The sequence below is a fragment of the Pithys albifrons genome, chromosome 7, assembly GCF_047495875.1.
Source record: "Pithys albifrons albifrons isolate INPA30051 chromosome 7, PitAlb_v1, whole genome shotgun sequence".
NCBI lineage: Eukaryota > Metazoa > Chordata > Aves > Passeriformes > Thamnophilidae > Pithys > Pithys albifrons.
Genome location: NC_092464.1, coordinates 50,274,727 through 50,298,971, shown reverse-complemented (window position 1 = coordinate 50,298,971; position 24,245 = coordinate 50,274,727). Strand labels below are relative to the sequence as shown.

Here is a 24,245-nt window from a genome sequence, read left to right as displayed (position 1 = left end):
TATCTTTCCCTAGAAATAAGAGATTCCAGGCAACTCCTTTAGGCCCGTATCTCTGCTGTAGGGTGGTACAGTCTAGCTGCATTGCCCCAAAGTCTCAGGCTAAATGACTATTGAATCCTAATTCATATGGAAGAATCTATAGTGATTCAGGAAGTATCTGCTGAGTGTGATTTAGAGCTCCACTGTAACCATTACAGATGCACTAAGGATGAATGTGGATCATTATGTCAAGAGATACAAGGGAGTGCAAGAAAAAAACACCTTAGTTCATCACATAAATAGCAAGAATTAGCTACCAAGGTGACTCATAGCAGCAGAGTGCAAACTGTGCTGGTGTGAAGGCTACTAGGGAAAGTGCTGCACTTAACACAGGAAAATCGAGAACATGCTTCAATTTGTAAAGCCATATTAATGACTTTATATGGTCTCCATAGCAGGGGACCTTCCCATGCAAATGTTACTGGGGAATGTGTTTCCTTAGTTGCAGGAATTGATTATAGTGGTTTGGGAAAACACTATTATGATGCTCACATAGAGCAATTCTCCTTTGAAGGAGTACTCTCTGTGCAATGTCCAGTGACAGGATGTAACAGCACTCACAGGTTCACACATCCAACACAATGTATATTCATCCAAGATGCCAAACCACATGATATATTTTAGTAATTTATCTCTCTTTATTCTTTTGTCACATAGACTGTCACAATGTGCAGTGGGTAAACACTTTTGTAAGCAAGGCAATGCTGGCTGAAGGGCAAACTTACAAAAGAAAAAAGAAGGGTGTAAGAAATTAGGCTGTAAAGCAGTATTTCCAAGCACTGAAGGTGCCAAGGGCTTGGCATGTGTGACTATGAAAGTATGAACACAGTTCTAAGACATGTGTTTTAGAAAATTATTTTTCAAACTACCATATTAAGGAAACATAACAGTGCAATTTTCTTATAATCTGCATATACCATCCTATATCAAGTCTCTTTACAAAGCTTAATTTTTATTAGGTGATATAATTAATGAAACAACGAAATCTAATCAAAATCAACCATATTTTCTAAGGCATTTCTAGTGATGTAATTTACTACCAATTTTGTGTTTAAATTTTGCCACCCATTCTCAGCCTCTTGCCTCAAGACCTGTTAAAAAAAAATCCATAGTGTTTGAAATGGTATCCCTGATTTTACTGGCAACTTTGTAAGCAGAGTATCCTTCAGAAAAGAACATTATCGCTACATAATATTTAGCCAGCATGCCCTAATCAAATGTAATAATATCAAATGGCATTGAAGAATAAAACTCCTTCAAATCACAAAATGCAGTGTGAGCCTTCATATGGTCAGATATAAATTTTTATTAAAAAAAATTATATCTGCTTCATTTTAAGCCATAGCTGTAGCTTATTTATACAGTGGATAAACAGAGCAACCATACAATGCTAAGATTTTTTTATGTAGGGTCTTCCCAAGTGGGAGATTTTTCTTGCTGCAAATGCAAATGAAGACTTCAGGTAGGATAATACTCTAGTACAGAAGCATAAGGGAGAGTGAAAGGCAAATTGACCGGTGGAGTGACGCCCTTTTGACCCCTAAGGAAGCCCAGCAGGAGGTGGAGAAACCTGCCCCTCCTGCTATCAGGCAGATAGAACAGATCTGGAGCATAAGTCCTATGGGGAAAGGCTGAGGGAGCTAGGGTTGTTTAGCCTCGAGTAGGCTTAGAGTTGACCTCATCACTGTCTATAACTACCTGAAGGGAAGTTCTAGCTAGGTGGGGGTTGGTCTCTTCTCCCAGGCACTCAGCAATAGGACAAGGGGGAATGGGCTCAAGCTCTGCCAGGGGAAATTTAACTTTGATATCAGAAAAATATTCTTTACAGAGAGAGTAATCGGGCATTGGAATGGCCTGTCCAGAGAAGTGGTGGATTCATCATCCCTGGAGGTTTTTAAACTGAGATTGGACGTGGTACTGAGTGCCATGATCTGGTAAATGGACTGGAGTAGGACCAAGGGTTGGACTTGATGATCTTGGAGGTCTTTTCCAACCCAATTGATTCTATGATTCTATTCTATGATTCTATGATACAGGATGTGAGGCTGGACGGGGACTGTTCTACAGTGAACAACCAGAGGTCAAGCCCCTTATACAGACCTGACTCATAAGAGTTTAAGAATTTGTAGAATGTTACAAATTTTTTTAAATTTTAAATACTGAAACATCAGGGAGTTAATCTCATATGTACATGCGTTGAGTCAAATTTTATGCTGCTAGGCAATCTTACTCCAATTAATTTGAATTCACTTGCATTTAAGACTTATTTTTCCATCCCCTAAAGAATTAGCTCAGTGCAACCTTTCACACTTTCTTTTGCAAATATTTATGTGCTGGATTTTGCTTAAGGATTAATTGTTCTTTACGTAAATGCAGGTTTAGTCATAGAAATGAGGTTAATTCCCCTACTGTTTTGTTTCTTGTTGACAAACAACCACTGCAATTTACAAAGAAATAATAATTTCTTTACCTCCAGCAAGATAAAGTCCCACAGTTCACGCTCCTATTTTCCCATCATCCTTTTTGTTTCTTTTCTCCAGTTGCCTTCTCTACTTTTCTCTTTTATTTGCCTTTTCTTCTCTACCTCCCCTTCCTCCATTTTTTTTCCAATTCAACCTGTCTTTCATCTACTATTCATATTGTATTCTGTTTTTTTTCTCTTCCTCATTACCTTTCTCCTCCTTACAAAGAAGTCTCAATCTGCTCTTATTCCTTGAAAATGGAGAACAGAGGTGGTGACTAAGAAACTACCACAGCTGTTGCTGGATGAAGGGAGATAACAAGATCACCTGGACTGCACTTTCAGGTTGAAGGCTTTTTCCCTTTAACATTGCTTTTGTAATTCTGATGGATTTCTGCTACGCAATCATAGAAAAAATCAGCAATGAAAAATGGTCTCATTTTCTTCTTTCTGTGATGGCATCTGTGGCAGCCACAAAGTTAGCAAGTCCTGGAGCAGATCTCAACTTGGGCGAGGTGCTGGGGAAGCTCAGGTAGAAAAATGGGTTTCAACACTGACTGCAGCTATGAGGAAAGCGGGATAAACCAGACAAAACAGCAATTCTCTGAGACTTACAGAGCCTGGACACATAAACAGCCTGGTGAAATGGGTTCCCATGCTCTTACAAAAGTAATGAGAGAGTCTACCTCATTCTAGCTTTGGGGTCTGTGAGCACTGGCCATCTTTCCAAGGCAGCCCTTACACCTGGGCCTTCAGGGGACTCCAAGGTCTCTTAGAGGAGCTGAACTTACAAGACTAACTCAAAAGAATTCATAATTAAAGTTGCATCCTATAATAAACACCAAATATGACACTTAGTTTATACTCGGAAAAAAATGGAGAAGAAAACCAGAACATTCTATTTCCTAGCATTTACTTTGTGTAGGAGATAGCACTTGCTGTATGATCAAAGTCATCATTCTTGTGTAGAGCCAACCCATGACAGTGTGGGTTGCTTACAGCAAGGATGCATCTAGGCACCTTTGAGTGAAATCAGACCTGCAGACTAAATGACACACAGCTGGAAGAAAAGAGCTCCTCATGATCTGGCTAGCAATAACCAATATGGTTGTTTTGGTTTGGTTTAGATTTGGGTTTTTGTTTTGTTTCATTTTGATGGGGTTTTTTATTGTTGTTGTTGTTTGGTGTTTGGTTTTTTGTTTGGTTTTTTTGCTGGTTGCTTTTTTTGTTTTTTTGGGTTTTTTTTGTGTGTGTGTAGCATCTTCAAAGGAGGAGAAGCATAGCCTATTTCAATGATGTCAACAAAATGTGTTCAGCCACTTGATACCCCAGACGACAGACTGGACAAGCGGGAGCCACAGTGCAACCATTTAGGTAAGTGTTATTAGATGATGTCATTGCACTAATGAGAGGTGTTGCCTTCACATCGTCAAGTCCTGCCCAGTGTCCATTTGTGCCCTCCAGCATTACAACTGAGACCTCATGAAAACAGATAGATTACACCTTCTGCTCCACTTCTGATGCCAGATGGAAAGGCAAAGAGCATTTTTCCTGCATATAAATATCAGCTGAAGCTCTAGAGTGAAATTAATTAAAGAAGAGGAAGCAAAAGCAGCCATTGATCTTTTCCCTGATTGAAAAAGTAGAGCAGTTTTTTCATTTATATCACAGTCAACTGAAAGCTATGATATAGCTGAGCTTTACCTGAACACATTTTCCATACACAATTTGAGTAAAAGATTTCAAGCGTCCCATTTACCTTCACTGGGGCAGCTTTCTAAAAATGTTTTCTCCTCCACCATCAGTTTTGTTTCCTTTCTTGAACTACTTCATATAACTTTGACACTGGGCACACCAGAGTCCTCTTTGCTCTGCCACACTCCTGAATACCAGACTTCATACTCGACAGATGTGCTTTTTGCATATTCATACTCTTGGCCTCTGCTTCAAACACTATTACTTCACTCTCATATTGCAAAGTTGTCCTAAAGATTTAGCAGCCCAGAAACAAAAACCTATTTGCTTGTTGTGTCCCATTGTCATGGCAATAATGGAACACAAATGCAATTTTACTTACTTGTCAAAAAAAGTATCTCACCACAGGCAAGCAGAATTTTTAAGTGGCTTTTTTTTATGAAGTCACACTTGTATCCAAGTCTGCAGTCAGGGATGGGGGAAGGGTGTGGGGAACCCAGCTGAAGGCAAAACAGCAGCTTTTAAGAATTTAGAGCATTGTTCTGTGTGATGATAGTAATGACAGGTGTTGCAAATGAGTGGTTAGAATGCTTAAAGAATCACTGTCAAAGGTATTGGCAAAACCCAGGTTCTACTATGGATTTATGAGAGTGTGACTTTAACACAGTTAAATGGCAAGGTTCATTCTATTACTACACAGATGAAGCATACAGAAGTAAATTGGAATAGAAGCAGTTTGGAACGATTTATACAGAGGGTAAGAGTGCAGAGGATATGGACACCAGAAAAGGGTGCAAAAGGACCTAATCACTGACTAATTTAACATGTTAGGAAGTGATTCATTAGGATTTGCTACAATTGTAACAATGAGTTAATTACAAACTTAAAATAACATACTATAATCAATTCACTTGCATGAACACAGGCAAAGAAATACATAATACATCTATATCAATGTGTGTAGAGGTACTTACCAAAAATTCAACTCAAGCTCAGTGAAATACTCATATCAAATCCCTTAGCACTTCTCAACAGGCATGGGCTGTGCCTCAAGGAGCGCATGTGCGTGTGGCCTGCCTAGACCTCGTCATCAGCGATGGTCTTTCACGTATTGCAGACTTGAGGGTTCATGAGCTCAGAGAGGCATCCCCCTCAAAGGGAGTTGCTGGTGCAGCCCACAGCTTTGCAGCAGAGCTCAAATGGCCTCCCTTAGCACTGCTGTTTATGGGGTCACAAGAAGATTTTTCAAAAAAAAACTCCAGTAACAATAGTACAGTTGCACTCAGGCTATGACACATTTTTTCATAAGGTTTCATAACAATGGTACCATTTCACTTTGGTTACAATTCAGGTAAATTACTTACCAAGGCTAACAAGAATAACTGCTTATCCTTTGTTCCTCACCTTGGTTGGGCAGTTGGATGTTCCTAGTGTGGTCAGAATTGTTCCTGCCTTTCCCATACAAGAACACCCAGTATGGTCAGGGATGCTTCCCCACCCAACTGGTACAGACAAGGGGCACTTCACCACTCAGACTGTTCAACCAAGGCTTGTCACAAGCTGCTGAGATAGTAGAGCAGGACTGAGGAGGAGGTGAGGGAGGAAGATGCACCACAACAGACTATCTTCGATATTTTGAGCTTGCATAAGCACCCAGAAATGCTGAGCTTGCAGAAAAAAACCATGCTGACTCTCTGAGTCACCTGGGTCAAGGCTTGTTTTAAGGGGAAATCAGAAATCAAAATCAAATACCAGTTGCTCAGTAGGTCTTGAAATAAAGGCAACCTTTGAAGGGAACAATACATTGACTGGCTCATTTTATCAGTACTTCAGGCTGACCCCACACATGTAAAACTTCCCTTCATAAAAGTGCCCCTGTAACTCTTGAAGATATTCCACACAGTTAGCACTGGATGAAACAGGGGTGGCCATGGAACCTCTGCACAAAATGATGCAGCCTTCCCTCTACCACGTAAATACACAGTTGCCTACAACTGTCCCGTCTGTTTTTATCTACTGCCTACAGCACAGAATGACCCACCTACGTCACTTGACTCCCGTGTAGTATCACACAGAGGCCTCTTTCGATGAGTTTCTAAGTATTTAAAAGATGTTTCTGCACAGGCATTTTAATTTACTTGGATTAGAGCATTGTTATTAAAGCATTTATTTTCACAATCTGGCTTATTATTTCCCCTAAGTTTCAATTTCTATTACTATTTTTTCCCTGCAGAAGATCTGTCAGAGCAGCTGATTAAGAGCTGTGACCTCAAAAAAATCCCAAGAAAAGGTAAAGCCATCCCAACTTCCCAAAACACTGAACAGGGGCAAAAAAAGCCAAGGAGAAAAGATACGCCAGCTTGGCACACTCCACCACCTCTAACAGGTGAGCAATAAATCTCCTGACTTTGAAATCCCAATTCAGACTGTGGGGACTGAATCTGAGCAAAGTCCATAGATTCTCATTCAGTTATGTCCCCTTGGATGCTGACAGAAACACAGCTCCATGCATGTGCTTCTCACAAGGCAGGTGAACAGAAGTCTGACTTTCTCAAAGGCATTCTCTGTTAGTTGAATGGGTTGCTTACAGATCTAGGAATACCAAGGTGAGTAGGTGTATGCTCTGGAAAACATGCTCCCTTGGAGCTCATAGTCTTGCTGCTAAATGATGTTACATTTATGTGTTAAATGATGTGTATTTATCTGCAGCTGCTGAGCCATGCCAGATGTTCCAATTTGATATGGTCCAAAATCAAAAAGGACTCAGTTCAGCCCCTGCACTTTCTCTTGAAACTCATACCCAGTACTCAGGGGGAGGCTGAATGGGGATGAGGCTGGGAGTAGACCAAAGAAGTACACAAGCCATCTGTAGGATTTCCTGCATCATCCAGTATTTCCTCCTAGAAATCACAGGGCTCATGTGCTTATGGGGACTCTGGCAAAGGGTGGGTGTTGCAGGAAGCCAGAAACCACCACATCCACAGCATCCTTGTGGGGATGCTTTGTGCTGTGGCACCTCAACAGACGTTTGAGAGCCAGCCTGGAGAAGGGAAGAATAAGCAGGAGACTGCCACTGACAGTCTTCCAAGAACAGCAATGGGAATAAATGTTTATCACTCCCTGCTAACAAGCACTTCCTGTGCTCTCCCAGGAGAAAACTGTGCTCTGTGTCATCAAGTTCTTCTTCTCATACTGCACATACACAGAGGAGTGTTGCTGGTGGGAGTGGAAGGCTTAGACAAAATTTATTTTAAAAAAATGCCCTGTTGTTGAGTCACAAGGTGCAAAAAGAATTCTCTTGCTTTCTAAACTCCTTCTCAGAGAGGAGTCTCAGTGCAGCTAGATCCAAGACTATGTCAACACTTTAAATTTAAAGAATAACAGAGGTGTGATTGACCCACTTTTGTCCTGCAAGTTTGATGACTGGCAAAATGAGAATATTTATATGAGTAATTTATTATTACAAATGATCAGACAAAAGATCTTAATTTGGAATATTTATTACACAATATAAACACTAAAACTACTACTAGTACAGTGTAAGAGAGGATAGTGCACTATATTGAAGGAATTATTGAAACAATTATATTAAAGCTAGCAAAAAGAAATAATTGAAATAATTATTAAGTAGAGGTTTGATGTAACTCACCCAGGTCAGTGCTGATGGGGAGATCTCTTCCACTCAGTCATGAGGAGTGACCTTGGGGGGCATCCCCAGCCAAGGGAGGAATCTGCACTCATACACCCCAAGAAGGGTTATGTCAGAGAACCTGATGTATGAAAGGGGACTGGACCTTTGTAGTATAAACTGATAGGTTACTAGTCACAAATTCACAGGCCAGCTACCAACTTATCTGTCACATCCAACTTCAAAAAGCAGGATGTGTGTTTTGAATTTGGTAAACCAGGCTGGTTTTAGCATAATTCAGCACCAGAAACATTACCATGGCACCACCAGTAACTCATCAGAGAGAGCTTGCAGGAGAGCTTGAACTGTATGTGTTCTCTGAGTGGATTCATATCAGGGTAGGCTCTCTTGCCACAAGGAGTTAACCAGTAACTAATTGTATGGTTCTCTGTGTACCTGCAACAATTCACCAAATCAAAAAGAAGCAGCTGTGGTTTTTCAGTATTTGTAATCCAGATATTGAATGTGACTGTTCAGTTTTCACATTTATCTTTCAACAGCAATTCTCCCTTAGGGAAGAGTGGCTCAGAGGTTGAAGAGCTGTATTTTGTTCCTGTAATTACCATATCATAAAGAAAACATTGTTTTACTAGCTAAAATAGGCAATTTCTGTGTAGTCATATCACTCCCAACAAGAGACTTGGTCATCAGTGTGATTAAGCTACTTTGATAAGACGTCTAAAGTTCTGGAATAGAAGATTGCACTCTACCATGATTTCTGATGGGCTGCAGTTCAGTGCATTAAATACAACCAGAAGCCAGATGGCCTGATAGCATCATTGTCTATAGCCTATGGGATATAACTAACTAGGAGGAAATGAGGGTAGATGCACGCATGCAGCCTTATTTCAGAGTAGTCATTGAGAGAGTTACACAGGTGCAAGTTTCTTCAACATGAACTAGGCTAAAGTGACATTTTCTAGTTTTGGTTTGGTTTTTGGTTGTTTTTTTTTTCTTACTTGCAGGCATATTTTCAGACTTTTCTGATAATCTGCTGAAAAAGTATGGTATCACAGAGAAGCCACAGAGAGAGAGAGTGAGTCCAGTCTCTCAGATCACTGAACTGGAGAAGAAAAAGCCCAGGAGAAAAGATACACCTGCAATACACATCCCACCTTTGATAATAGGTAAGAAACTTAGGTAAAAGGTCCTCCAAAGAGGAAGAAAAAGGTGGCTAGTGTCAGAGGTATGCTTGGGAGGGGGTTGCTCTCTGCCCATTGTACTTAACCACTCTTGATGAACTGGACCTATTTGGTCTGAGTATATAATAACAGTGGTGGCTTATGCAAAGTCTTTTACATGTCCCCTGCTCATGCTGTGGGGATTGAAAGGAAGGGGAGTAAGAGAAGACATTTGGTCACTTGATTATCTTTTGCACACTGTGATCCTACTTTTCTGAAAGGCCAACAACTGCCCTCCTTTTCAAACCTGAGCACCTGTAAATTTTTAAGTCACCAGCACTAAAATGCCTCAAACAACCTGAAGCAAAGCTGTACTGAAACTCCCTCTTCACAGTGCACGCAGAATATGCAATACATACACACTACATAACATGCTGCTAGGGAGGTGAAAAAATGTGGTGACCTTCAAAGGTGTGACAAAATTAAAAATCTGTGCATTTGTTATGGGGAATAATGACAGAAATCAATGGAATTTTCGGATGTTTTCAATTCTATCTCCAATAACAGCTACTCATGAAGCCACCTTCCAGCACTCAACATGAGTTCAAAGCAGACTGATAGATGCTGCCTCTCTATGCAGAGCTTTTTCAGATCTTGTATTTTGGGTCTGTTTCCCAGGGCCTGTTGCAGACTTGTGCCCGTATCAGGGGCAAAGTAATTTAATGTGTTTGAATGCTTGAATTTCATTCCTTCCCTATTCTAAGGATGCATATTTTCTTTCCAAGATACATACCAACACACATCATGCTGCTGGTTGAAATTCGCCAGCGATGGCTCCATGACTTGCTATGAAAAAGTGACTCATTGTGGTTGAAGGCTTATTTACTTTCAGAGTTACTCCATCAGGTAGCAGACAGAGCACAAACAAACTGAGCTCTTTGGATCTGCTGTGCAAAATGGAACCTAAATTATAGACTTGGAGACCTGAGAAGCCCCAGCAGGGCTATGTGTGCTAAATAAATATAGACAGGCCTTTCTGTCCTGTCTTCCTGTTATTGGCATTACTTGCATTAAGCAGCGCTCTCAGTGCCACATGTCCTCTCTTATGACCTGCTAATGAGGATTGTCTCCATTTCTATCATTTCCCTTTCAGATCTCCTGCAAACCATTTCTAGATGCTAATTCAAAGAAGCTCCACTTAATTGTAGTAAAAGAGCTTAATTACTGGGGTATCTTTTTGAACAGCTTTTCACACAAATACTTTGTTGTAAAGGCAGCTAAAACAGCAGATGTGTTATCCCTCTCCATTTTTATCAGCTGGTTTATAAGCCTTTCTAGGAGATCACTCTACTTTTTAGGTAGCCAGGGAGATTTTCTATCACAAGTCAAATGGACCACACAGGGTGATGAAAATCAGTGTATCTACTGGATAGCATGTGGTTCAAGTGAGAAGCAGAATCAGTTTTACACTTAACCACCTAAAGCAGTTGAGAACTGCAGGTACAGAAAGAAGGCTGCTAAATAAGTTACCTGAATTCTCCTCTACAAGGGTTAGGCTTCTAAATATATTCAGCCTTCAAACTGCTACTGGAGTGGCACAGACAACGTTATGCCATGTTCGTACAAATGAGCCATGAGCAGAGGTCTCCTTCAGTGGGCAGCTTGCCTTCAGTCAGCCAACACCTTATCTGAAGGGAGTAGACTAGAACACAAAATAGAATCACAATTCTAATGGCCTTTTTTCCTGTCTCATTTGATAGAAAATGGCTTGAATCTGATTCAAGGTTATAGTCAGTTCTGGAACACTCTTGTCATCCACACTTAGCAATATATTCCGTTAACTGAAGTACTTCTGAGAGCTCTTCAGGTCTGCGGGTTTGAGCTAGAATGTAAATACATGCCTAAATATGGGAAGACAGTTCCTGAAATGTAGCTGCTTAGGCTTTCTTCATCAGATCAGAGGTTACTAGTAAAACCACAGTTTCAAGCCTTCATTCTTTCCCATACCCTAGAAAACCAGTTAAGCTACTTTAGAGAAACATCACAACCCCACTGAAAACCTCTGGGTGACATGAAAAGCATAGAAGTTTAACATCACCTCTTGCCTCTCCAGCAGTTGTCCTTAGGCAGTCTGTAGACAGGTACTATCTTACTGGTTTTCTGATTTATAGCTCAGGAGTGCCTTAGATCTAGGTGCCACCTGGCAAATAGTTGATTTAAGGCAACTTCGTCTGCCTAAGGTTGAGCTTCCTAACAGAAACTCTTATGTCTCTGTGAGCTTTTGTGGTTCTAGTGTCTAGCTAAAAATTGCAAGTAGTTGCAAGTTCTGTTGGGAAATTATGACTACATTGTATTTACCTTCTGCTTTCTTTAGTCAGATCCCTCTGCAGATATTAACAAAACAACCTACCAACCCTTAAAATAGATCTGCAGGATGAGTTGCATTTCATAGTACACACAGCTGGGAAAACACAGACAGGGAGACCAAGTGATTTATTTAACCAGTAAACAGAGAAAGACTAACTTACAAATGTTTCCCAAACCAAACGTCCTTCTGGTTCACATCCAGAACTTCTGAACTGCGTTCAGTAAAAAACATTTTCTCTACAAGTCATTAACGGCAATTGTATCAAAGAAAAAAATCCTTTCCAGTGTTATACAAATAACTACAGCTTTTACATCCCATTTGTATACCCTTTCCATTGTTTTGCATTAAAAGGCTGAGTTGTCTTTTCAACTGTGGGTGGTCCATAGAAAGTTAATAACCTGCATCTCTGGCCTACATCCAGCTCTGAGCTTTGAATCGTGAACTCTACTAGAAACCTTTGGAATTCATCAGTCACCAAAGTGATTCATTGGTAATGACCTTGCATTGATTGTGGTAAATGTCTGTGCTACTAGTGTGGGTTCCTCTGAGAGCTGGGGACCTTTCCTTGGGTGTTACCTTTCAGCTGTCTCTAGTAGCTGCTAAAAGGGCTAATTTATGTGCTGTAATGAGGCCATCAGAATTACATAAACACATTTTTCTTCATCACTTCATAATTTAAATCAGAGAGTGGACAGGATCATGGAGCACAATGCAGCTTTTTTAGTGTACATTTCTGACCTCTTATCCCTGAGTTTACCCAAAAAACACGTTAGCTCTCCTCAAATGGTCCATTCTAGCTTCACATTTTAAGCATGTTTTAGTTATGTTTACCTTGTTCTCAAATGCTCAGCAATGTAAAAAGCTAACAACATAAGCCCCTCACTCCCCTTTAAAAAGACACAACCCAAACCTCAAAGACAGCAGGGAAAAAAAAAAGTCTATATTAGCCTAAGTTGTCTATAGGAATAGATGCCTCTGTGTGGGACATTTTACATCCATCTCCACAAGATGGCATCATCCATTGGAGTTAACAATAGTGGTTACTCAATTGCTGCCTGAACAAATGAAGTCCTTTGTGTTTCAAATTAACATTTATTCCCGCCTTTCAGTTTATCTCATAATGCTGCTGAAACCAGTTAGTTCACAAGAAGTGCATATAAATTAAGCAGGAGTTATTTTAAATGAAGGGCAGCATAGGTTGACATTTTCATTAATACATCACTCCTGAAAAGACTGCAATGTTAAAGAAAATCTTCCTCCCTGGTACTGCCCTATTTTCAGACCTTGTCAAGACTGAAAGCCCTCACTGCAAAAGGATTTTGTCTGCAGAAAGAAACAAAACAGGTTGGTTTGACAGAACAGCTCAGCTGGTTAGCAAACAGTAGAACAAATTTGGGACGGATTTCATTGGTCTTGATGCAATGGTATATCTCATCCTGTTTGTACACTATGTCAACATCCACACCAAGGAATGTGGACATAAAATCCATCACACAAGTCACTTGTTTTTTAGTGGAAACAGGCAAAACCAACACAACATGTTAAAATAGAATTCAAGAACATTTTTCTACCTGATGCATTGTTCCCATTTCACTGTTACTTACTTTCTAATGAAGAGAGCATTTACATTATTTCTGACATCTTGGTATCAAATCAAAGCCTCAAGATCCCTTCCCAGTTTACATATAAGAGAGAAAAGCAGAAAAAGAAACAGAGAGAAGGGAGGAGAGACAGAGATTTGTGGAAGGTATCATCTACAACCCAAGTCTGTTTTCACATTGTTCAGTAGCTTTTGCAATTTATTGATACTATGTAACTTCAGTGGAGATGGCACTTGTCATGTGGGTAGTCTAACCTTTGTCTCTTTTGTCATCTGCACTCTCAAAATCTAACTAATATGGCTGTATACTTAGAGAAAACATATACATGTTCACATGAGCTGGTTCAGTCACAAAGATTAATCACAGCATTGACTTAATCATGTAAGCTCTTTCCCTTATTTAGCTTCCCAAACCCTTTTAACAAAGTTTGCAAATGAAACTTCAGTATCTTTTTTTTTCACAGATAGCAAAAATATGCCGGATTTATGCCTAATAATTTTAGCTAAAAATGCAGTGATTCTAGTTCACTAAATATCAGGAGACTGATATGCTGAAAATAAAATGAGGAGTAACTCCCACAATGTTGGAAAACTATGTTAGGATCAAGAAGTAAGAAAGGACTGAAAAATTCATTTTAGCCTGGTATTTTCTAAAAAGTGGTATATTAAGTCAACTCTTTTGCTTGTTTGCTTGTTTGTTTTGTCCTTCTGTTTTTAAGGCACTAAGCTGTTTACAGAAGAAGAACAAACAGTGATTATGGAAGATGAAGAAAAGGATGGAGACACAATCCATAGTTAAGATTACAGTGATATTTCCAATAATGCAATGTAAATAATTCTGGGTCATTCAAAGTGGCAGCACATAGAAAAAAGAAGTTCTTTCAGTTTTACAAATAGTAATTTTCTCAAGCATGCACTTGAATTTAAACTACCATCAAGTGCTTATCTGCATCTCATGAACTCCCAGCAAGCACCACAGGCGATGATGACAGAAATTTCACTGACACCTGGGCTTTGAAGGAATCTGTCTGTTTACTACAAGTGGCTTCCCAGCACTTTTGCCAATGAAGAGTCCATCTCAGATCAGATCTAGCTTTGTGCAGTGTGGGGATAAGGTTTAACACAAAGCACTGCACTCATACCTGGCACCAGATACCAGAGCAGGAAAACATCAACTAATGATTCAGATTGTTTTTTTTCTCCTGACACTTTACCTGATATGTCCAGCTTTCTTCTTCTGCAATAACATGGACCACAGTGAATGTTCCCGTGCGTGAAGCTGATGAGATAGATGGGAAAGGTGCGAGGGCAGGAGCCAGTCCCTGAAATGCAAAGCAAAAGTTTCTTCTGCCTGTATCTGCTCGTGACTTGTGTTTGTGAAGAAGAAAAGACATTTAGCGTAGAATGAAAATTTACATCTAAGGGCTGTCAGCACTGACACATCAAACAGGGTGGAGGGAAGAGCTCTCAGAAGAGAAACATTAGGGAAGTTACACTAATGCAGACAATTGTCTTTGCTGGGTCAGTGAAAGATAAAATATTTGGATAGTTGATCCTTTTGTTTCAAATAACTTCTTTTGACATCTGCTTTTTAAACTGAGTCCTAGGTCAGCTAGGAGAGGTGGAAAAAATTGAAAATCCCAGGAAAGTGAAAACTGAGTAAAAGGAAGTGTTACTCTATGGCATACACATACTGCAAAGTGGAACAGCAACATGTGATTTTCTTTTATTAGTTTACCTCATTGATTCAATCAAGAGTCATTTTCACATCCAGCTACAGCCTGGTAGAACTGGACAGTGTGTGCTTACCTTAATAACTCTGGGCTAGAAGAGTAGCACTGCCAGCTGGGCCCTTAGGGACCTGAGCAGAGAGGCTGAAGATTATCTTGCCTGGCAGACTGAATTTAGTTATCTTTTCAACTCCCTTAGGCAGACAGCTGAGGACCATACTAGTTTGAACTTCATTTGCCACAGTGACTGACCCAGCATCTTTCATGAGAACGCAGTCCATTCACAAATATTCAGCTTCAAGATGTAATCAACAAGCTTGTAATAAATAATTGCATATTAAAGTCTACCAGAGGCCTGCTATATTATTAATGGGATGCCTGATATCTAGGAGGTGTACTTCTTTTTATCCTGTTAATCTATCAGTGAGATGAGATAATATTTAAAATACAAATAATAAATCATTCATATAACAACAGTAATGTAAGGTACATAATAAAATATAGCAAGTATGTGAGAAAAATATGTGTGACTCAAGTCCAGCTTTACCAGTGAAGTTGGTGAATATTTCCAGTGTACAGCACAGCAAGAGTGAGAGCACAGAGTCCTGAAAAGATCCAAGTGAACATCAGCAATGGATTAACCAGGAAAATATACATGTTTAAACAAAATGGCCCTTAACAACACAAATCAGGAGCACAAATAAGATGTGACTGACTTCACTGCTCTGAAAAGGATTTGTTTCCAAGTTTGGAGAATTCTCACCCAACTTCATAGGAAAGAAATAAAAAGCACCCTTTAAGCCTGGCACTATATAGTGTTCAGTAAAGAGGAATTACAATCTGAGGGACATCTTTAATGGCACACCACCCTAATTTGCCATCCCTGTATAGGTCAACTTGAAGTCCAGACATAAAAATGCTGCAACATATTGTCATATTCTGCAATTCTTTTAAACTTGCATATTCACAGTCTGGCAATTCAGCATTTTCTGTTTTTCCACCCCAGGAGCAACTGAAGCAATTAAAAGTGATTTTTCACTTGATCAATTAAGTAAATAGGAGGTTTTGCAATGTTTCTGTGAAGGAGTGTGATGAATCATTTCTCAGCTTCCACATGCTTTGTTACACTTAGGCTAAACTGTTAAATTCACTTTGTTTGGGAATAAGCTACATTTTTTTCAAATGAGATAGACACTGCCCTTTCCTCCAAAACAAAGCCTTTAGGTTTTGCAGAATCATGTGTGGACTATACGGTGGTGTGAATGTGCTTTACTTGGTTTATTTGTTGTCATTCAAGCCCACGTGAAGACCAGATAGTGCTAAAAGTGCACAAATTGCTCTCCCTGGACAAATGACAGGAGTTGTGTGTTCTGGGGCAGAAATGCTTTTGTACCCAGTGTGCCCAAAGGTCCCCTATGGCCATTACAGCAAAAATGAAAGGAAACTGAAAGCACAGAAACATGCTAAGCATTTCCACAGCATTGTTAGGACTGGGATGCTCCAAACTGAAGTCACTTACATTGTCTGCTATGTGCATTGACTACTACCAAGACTGTATGTGTCCTGGTAGCCGGCGTGCATTCATACATTTATCTAGAATGGCATCTCCCCCAGAAGTCTGCACTGGGCAGGACAACCACTCCAAGCCCTCACTGGGGAATAAAGTGCTTCAGTCAGTGAATAAAAGACAATCAGGAGATCATTAATAGCTAATATTTTTGAAGCAAATTCTCAATTCACATCTACCTAGAAATTAAGACACAGGTCTCCATTTACAATCCAAAGCTCATTACAATGTGTCTCGCAGTCATAGATACAGAGTTTCCAGTTTAGAGGATCATTGCCTAGATGGACAGACTTAATTCTATGCTGAGAGCAAGTGGTTATCTCTGAAATCATAAATACAGGAAAAGGTCAGGTGCATTGCCAAGATGGTTCTTCCCCAAATAACATAGATTTAATTTGTGAGAAATTTCCCTTTGTTGTACACTAGATGTCAGGGTCGGACTAAGAGAATAAGCCTTTCCCCTCCATTACATATCTCTACACATCAGGCTGGATGCCATCAGCACAACTCAGTGCTAAACATAGAAATTATTTTTGTGAAGCCCCCAGTATTTACTAAGAACAGTCAGCAATAACATCCTCTCTCCCACACTTCGCAGTATTTCATTCCAGTCAAAAGCCCCAGGCTTTGGAAGAGGAAAGAGACATTCTGAGATATCTTTCCAATACCAACAAGTATCTGGCAGCATTCTTCACCTCCCCCAGCTCCAGGAAAAATAAATAAACCCACTCAAACCCACTTGGGTGAACAGCCACTTTGTAGAGGGGACTCAAATGGACACCAGTTCATCACAGCATGGATGTAGCTGGAGAAAAATGAGAGCAAAGAGGAACCTGATCAGAACTCCATTAAAGTTTAGAAGCCATATACACTCCAGAAGACACACCAAGCTGAGTGGTGCAGTTGATGCTTTTGAGGCACAGGACACCATCCAGAGAGCTTGAGAAGTGGGCTCAAGGGAACCTCATGACATTCAACAAGACCAAGTGCCAGGTGCTGTGTCTGAGTGGGGGCAATCCCTGGTATCAATACAGGCTGGGGCATGAACAGATCAAGAGCAGGAGAAGGACTTGGGGTGCTGGTGGATGAGGGGCTGGACCATGACCCAGCAGTGTGTGATTGCTACCCTGAAAACCAACCCATCCCTGGGCTGCAGCAAAAGCAGCGTGGCCACCAGGTTGAAGGATAAGATTCTACCCCACTACTCTGCTCTTGTGAGACCCCACCTGGAGTGCTGTTTCCAGCTCTGGGGTCTTCAGCACAGGAAAGGCATGGACCTGTTAGAGCAGGTCCAGAGGAGGGCCACGAAGATGCTCAGGGGGTTGGAGCACCACTCCTATGAAGACAGGCTGGGACAGTTGAGGTTTTCATCCTGGAGTAGAGAAGGCCCCAGGATGATCTCATAGCACCTTCCAGAGTCTAAAGTAGACCTACAAGAAAGCTGGAGAGGGACTTTATGCAAAGGTATGTATTGACAGGACAAGGGTGAATGGCTTTGAATTGAGAGTAGGTTTAGATTGAATATTAGGAAGAAATTCTTTACTTTGAGAATGGTGAGGCACTGGTACAGGTTGGCCTGTGAGGCTGTGGATCTTCATCCCTGGAAGTGTTCAAGGTCAAGCTGGATGAGCCACTGGCCACGTGGAAGATGTCCCTGCTCATGTCAGAGAGGTTGGAATGAGAAGATATTTAAGGTCCCTTCTAACCCAAACCATTCTATGATTCTATGATAACACCCAGTAGGTCACTTCATTACCCTGTACCTTGACATAGCAATTCATTCAAGTTGACAATTTATCTCTGCTTCATGGCAAAGGGGAGAGTATGGATTAGGAGAGCAAAGACAAAAATCAGTCCCTGTGTGAGATGCTGGTGACAGAAAAATAGTAACCCAAACAAACTACAGGCAATATTGAAAGGCAAACAAAAAAAAAAGGTTCCTCTTTAAACTTCTACAGGTGAACTAGTGCTGTCCACTTGTGCAGAGAATGGTCAGGCAGAACCTTGTTGGGTAAAGTGCCCTAAAGGGAAGGAACACAGATAAAAGTAATTTTGCATATATTCATATATATATGAATGCAACATATGTAGTATACAGCCTACTTGTGTAAAATATCTTAGTGTATTCTATAAGCAAAATACAGTTCTCGGAGAATTCCTAGAGATAAATCACATTTCATAAGCAGGAGGCTTTAAAGTGCATTCCTTTTCACATTTGGTTTGGGCAGTGACCCAGCCCCACTGCTGGAGTCACAAGTTCTGGTGGTGGTTCAGGTCAACATGAAGGACAGGGTACAACAGATGAAAATAACTGAAACATGGTGACATCAGAGTACTCGAGCAGTGAAGATGTCTAGCAAAACACTGTGAAAAGGTGTGAGACCCTGTGCCTGGAATTTCAATGATCCTCTCTAAGGGAGTGAGGGGCATCTGTAACACTGGAAATACACCTTGGCTTTTTTCATGCAACAACCAGTTTTGGTGTTGGACATGACTAGAAACTTGTGGTGTATAACAGTGCAAATTCACAGTGAGCAAATTTTTACAAATATAAATAACAGAATTGGTAGGTAAACAGGGATGCTTATAACAGGAATACTTAGAGACTGTTCAGCCAAGGTTTTGTACAAGAAACTTTGCTTCAAAACCCCTGACACTTCTTGGTGGCTTGCAGTTCTCCACTTTGACAAGGACCTGATCCAAAGACTGACAAAGCTACTGAGCTGTCATGGATTGAAAGAAGTTTGCAACATATGATCTTGGGATGGTTAGATAACTAGCTAACAATGAGGGGTAAGGGGAGGGAAGAAAAATGCAGAAATAAATTAAAAATTGTGATTAAATAGTCAGGACTCACAGTAAAGGAGGATTGATTTGGGAAAGTTGTTGGTGGAAGAAGAAAGCAAGCCAGGAACAGAAATGAAGAATATAAAGTGAAGAAGAAATAGAAAAAGAAGCAGCAGCGGGTTACTTCAGCGTAAGTGGAAAAACCACCAATTCAGTGTTGATAAGTGCAGAATGATGCATATAGAGAAAGGCACCCCCAATTCCACAACTCTGTATGTGTGATTCAGCCATAAATTAATTAGTATTTATTTAGGATAGTTCTACAGAAACAACTGCTCAGTCATAAAGGAGGTTCAAAAATGAAAGTACAACTTAAAATCTATTAAGAAAGACTTGAAAGATAAAACCGAATTACATTATTTTATAGATTTCTGCTATATCTGGCACTTGAGCAGTGTGCAGTGCTTGTTCTCTCCTTTCAAAATGAGATTAGAGAAGAGCAGAAAGGAAGACCTAAAGTAGAGCAGGTTTACCTGTGAGGAGAGTAGAAACAGGACTGGAAAGGGACAGTTGAGGTAGTATGCAAACCACCAGGGGCTTCCGAAAAAGGGGGCAGAGAGCTATTTGCCACTTTTTCTCAAAGTGCAAAATCTGGGGGCAAGGGGAACTTTTTCAGAAGGGCCATGTTCAGCTGCGAAACTCAGGTCCATGGGACACTGCATCAAAAGAAAACATGGGATCAGACTCAACTAAATTAATGCCATACAAGACAATCAGTGTTATTTAACATTCAACAGAGTTTGAGTAAAAAACAGATTTAGTTGTGTGCTATGTGTTTTTTCCAATGAGTGAAGTGAGAGGACTCTTTGTACTCCAGCCCTCTGCCCGCACCCTCCTGAATACCTACCACACGATGACAGGAGCACATTTATTCTCAGTACCATTAGACAAGAAAAAAACTTCCTTGTTGTCTGAAATAGGACTTACTGTTTTACCTGAGGCAGAAGGTTACACTGAGAACACCATAAGGAGCCCAACAAAAAAGGAAAGCATTGGTTTAATTTGACAGGAGGTAAACCATATACAACTACTTCTTTGAAGGTTACAGCCAATATTTTAGTACTAAGTGGGCATATGCTGCAATAATAAGGATACTGAGAACATTTCACATAACAAAATGTCCATTATATTGTTTAGTTAAATCATACACTTGGTTCTATTCAAAACTGCAGCTGCTGCAAAATGTAGTACAGTCTGTGCAATGATTGCACAATGTCCTCCATCTGCCCGTGAAGAGCGTCATTGCAGAAGATGCCTCTGTATCTCTTTTGCTATTTCCTATTCCAGCTCTGGGAAATATGTTGAATCTTCTTCATCCTTCCCCTCTCATCAAGAACTTTATTTCTCACTGGCTGTTCCTCCAATTTCTTGTGGAAGGCAGGGAGATAGTTTCCTGAGCTGGGAGTGGGCCTTCTGAAGTGATGCAGCTGAGGTTTGATGGCTGGTGGTGACAAAGGATGAACAAAGATGGTTAACCATGCCTGGCTTTCACTCACTAGTAGACAAGAAATCAATTCCTCAAAAGCTGTGTCCATCCCATTCAGCACAGCCTGTCTGTGAAAAGAAAGGTTTCACACCCTGAAAGCTGGAATTCTTTTGGGTTAATGGGTATTTAGAGAGGGTTAGAAAAAAGTTCAGAGAAAAAAGAAATTGAAATTATAAATCATAAGTAAAACTAAAACAAGAGATAGGCATCCTCAAAATTGAAATTTGGGCAATTAAGTAGTCTGGATACTGGATCTTGAAATCATGACACCCCAGCAGACTACACCATCACATTTGAATCCCAAGGAACATTCTCAAGGTTAGGAAACAACACTTCAGAGCAGATAAAAGTGTTATAAGTAAATGAAGAAGCAACTTTATACTTACCTATCTAAATATATATAGTAAAACAGTTCACTGTACTCAAAATATCAAGGCAATTTCAAGGCAATAAATCTGGATTAAAGTCATGTTTCCCAGAATTCAGAAATAGATGGATCTGATGCATTTTGTCTGATTTTCCAGCAAACTACAGGCCATTGTGAAAGTCAGAAGTGGAGTACATATGAAGCTGAGCATTCTCAACTTCTCGAGTGTTTTTATAATCTATGTCTTGCTTTCTCACCTCTTTACACAGATAGACTAAAAAATGAAATATGACAATCAAAATGTTTTCATCTTATGCTTAGTTAGTATTTGCAAAATAACCAATTCAATAATGAGTATGATGAACATTTTAAAAGAAAAGTCCTCACTCTTAGCATGAATCCTAAGCAATAAAGATTCCCCTGTGTCAGCTAGCTAACATCAAATGCTAGGACTGTCACACTCCCATCTTGTTAAGCTCCTTGAATGACTAATCATGCTCCAAAATGTCTTGGGAAATAAAAAAACTACAGATTCCATAAACTTCAGAAATATACATCCACATTTCTTCACAGTCACAATCCTTCAGAACAGCCAGAAAAACGCAGAAGCAAAGAAAGCTCCGAGAACACCCGGGCACCCGCTCCCAGGGCAGCCGCAGCCAGCGCTGGCACCCGGCGGCGCCGAGAGCAACCGAGCCGGCGGCGCTGCGAGAGAGCGGAGCCGCTGCCCGCAGCATCCCCGGACCGGGGCGGACCGCACGGGCACTGCCCGGCCCCCACGGGGTCCCCGCACTCTCTCCGTGGGCAGCCTCCGCCGACACCCCCGCGCCCCGGGGCCGGCACCGCACCCGCCCCAAGAACCGGCCCCCGACGGACGGAGCGAGGTCAGCCCACGGCCAGCGAGCACCTGACAGGGGCAGAGCGGGCACCGGGGCCGGGCACGGAACCCTCGGCTTCTGCTCCCCCGCGAAGTCCATTGGAAAAGAGCTTTGTAAAATTTAATCCTGTTGCTGTTTGCCTCGGCCAGAAGTTCACAAACCTGCTAGAAAAAAACCAATTCCAATGCAAGTGCAACAGTCTGTGAAATCTCTGTGCAGTACAGTTCTTTCATACATAACTTAACACATAACCAGTCCTTTCTTTTAGCTCACAGCACAAGAAATTTTCCAAACTTGAAACATTTGTCTAGAGACATGAAATAAAATCAAACATATTTGATTTTATAACACATTTTAAAAACATATTAATAAGATGCATAAGTTCTTTAAGCAAGTTAACCCTACAAAGAACTCCTACAATAGCTTATAATCAAAACAAAAATACAGTGCCAATGATATTTACAAATAAAAAGCAATATGTGGCTGTTGGTTCATTTACATATACATGTATCTGCATGAGAGATCACCTGTATGTTTAGTTTACAACTGGTAAGCATAAAATTGAGCAAAGTGGATCTTGTAGTTACAGAGTTAATAGTTGCTTTTGCAAGATTTAGCATTTTTCATTAATTATGTCAAGTAATCAAGTGTTCATTTTGGAACTACTGGTGTTTTTGTATCTGAAAGATGTATTACATATCTGAGCTAGTGTAATTTTTGATATGCAGCTTACCCATCATGTAGAGAGTACTGCCTAAATTTCAAATTGCTTTCCAAACTTCTATTGTTTTAAAAGCTTTTTCTAACCATTTGAACACCTACTGTAAATAGTAGCAATTGTTAAAAAGTTCAAGCTGTGTTTAAAACCTTTGCTCCCGAGCTTATTAGTATCTTCACTGTTAACAATTCCTTTTATCGTATGAATGAGTATGTTTTTCATTGTTTTTACTCCTACCTGCATTAACTATAAGTGTTTTAATGAGTTTCTTTGTATTTTACTATATTCCAATAGCTCAAGAAGGAGTCAACACTGAAGTTGTGGTGTTGGGAAGTGGTGAGACTCCTGCAGTTGCAGCTGAGGTCACTTGGCTAGGCAGAGTCACACAGAGCTCTCTCCTTGATCTCCCTTCTCTGCCCATTTTCCTAAAAGCTGTAGCACTTACACTGTAGTGATATGTAAATAATGTATAAAATCAGAACGTTGGAATTATCAACAGTTCTCTTTTTGCAGCTCATTAATAGAGCCTCCATAAAATTAGTAAAATATATATTTTAGTTATTAAGTTCATATATATTTTAGTTATTAAGTTCAAAAATACAGTCATTTTATAGAATTTGTTAATCTTTAGCATTAAGTACTAAGAATTTTTTTAAGTTTTTATTTGAATTAGTGGCTGCTTCCAGCAAAACCAACCCCCTAAAACAAGATCTATATAGAGCATAGAGAAACAACTCCATAATTACTGTAAAAAAAACATGTCACTGTCACTGGACTATACACAGGTAAAACATTGTACTGTTACCTACTCTCCATCATGTGCTATAAATAACTGCACAGAAAGGGCTGATTTGCAAACCAATTTGCTGTGCAAGCCATGGTAACAGGGCATGGGCAGGAATGTACCAGCGTTAAGACAAATAAAAAAACCCCACTGAGTCCCTAAGCCAACTGGTGCCACAACTTGAGAGAGTCAAAACACAGCTAGTCATTTCTTTAAGTGCCAGACAGAAAGCACCTTCCTACAATTCAAGTGATACTGTCACAGTCAGTATTGCTACTCGAAACGAGGTTTGAGTGGCAACAAACTCAGAGAGTCTTTTTGCAAAAAGGGACAGTATTAGGTTGATTGCTCCTCTCTTTTGAAGGTAGATCCTCCCTGCTGCTCTTTTCCTAATCATAACAATTAAGAGATGCTTAAGTCATATAGGTTTAAAGGGGAGTAAATATGATTGTTCCCAAACATGAGGAAACTGGGCACACAAGAAGGATTTGAGCAAGGTGATTTAGCAAGTCAGCAATAACGAAGGGACTGTACTTGGTAGCCAAACCCTTCTCTTCTGCATTTATATTCTGTCTCTGCTTATTATAATGGGGGCCTGCAGGCTCAGTAGTACCACACATAAGGGATGAGAAATTTGTAGTTTGTACGTACTTGTTAACAGATCAATAGATTAAAGGTGATAGACAGATGGAGAAATGGATGAAAAGCCCTATGTAAGCATTGCTTATTGAAAAAGCTGAACAGATCAATGCAAATATTCTAGAATATATAAAAATTGACTAAGTTTTAAGATTGGATCAGTTTACATTAGGTGAGTTATAGTGTGGCATGAATGTTTCATTCCATAATTTTTCCTTAAAACAAAACCACTTTTTCCCCCAAAATCAAGACCTCTC

The 24,245-nt window shown here is 40.2% G+C and overlaps 2 protein-coding genes across 2 annotated transcripts in view; one reads left to right on the top strand and one right to left on the bottom strand.

Moving 5' to 3' along the window:
* Positions 1 to 15,071, top strand: part of PPP1R17 (protein phosphatase 1 regulatory subunit 17) — a 79,326-nt gene extending 64,255 nt beyond the window's left edge. The window contains exons 7-10 of the mRNA XM_071560656.1: positions 3,759 to 3,874; positions 6,429 to 6,581; positions 8,849 to 9,010; positions 13,692 to 15,071. Of these exons, the coding sequence (XP_071416757.1) occupies positions 3,793 to 3,874; positions 6,429 to 6,581; positions 8,849 to 9,010; positions 13,692 to 13,771 (477 nt within the window). The 5' untranslated portion in view covers positions 3,759 to 3,792 and the 3' untranslated portion in view covers positions 13,772 to 15,071. The remainder of the gene's footprint in view (positions 1 to 3,758; positions 3,875 to 6,428; positions 6,582 to 8,848; positions 9,011 to 13,691) is intronic.
* Positions 15,072 to 20,063: 4,992 nt separating this feature from the next.
* The window catches only part of PDE1C (phosphodiesterase 1C), a 158,005-nt gene continuing 153,823 nt past the window's right edge, over positions 20,064 to 24,245 (bottom strand). Inside the window, exon 19 of the mRNA XM_071561535.1 lies at positions 20,064 to 20,557. Within this exon, the coding sequence (XP_071417636.1) occupies positions 20,388 to 20,557 (170 nt within the window). The 3' untranslated portion in view covers positions 20,064 to 20,387. The remainder of the gene's footprint in view (positions 20,558 to 24,245) is intronic.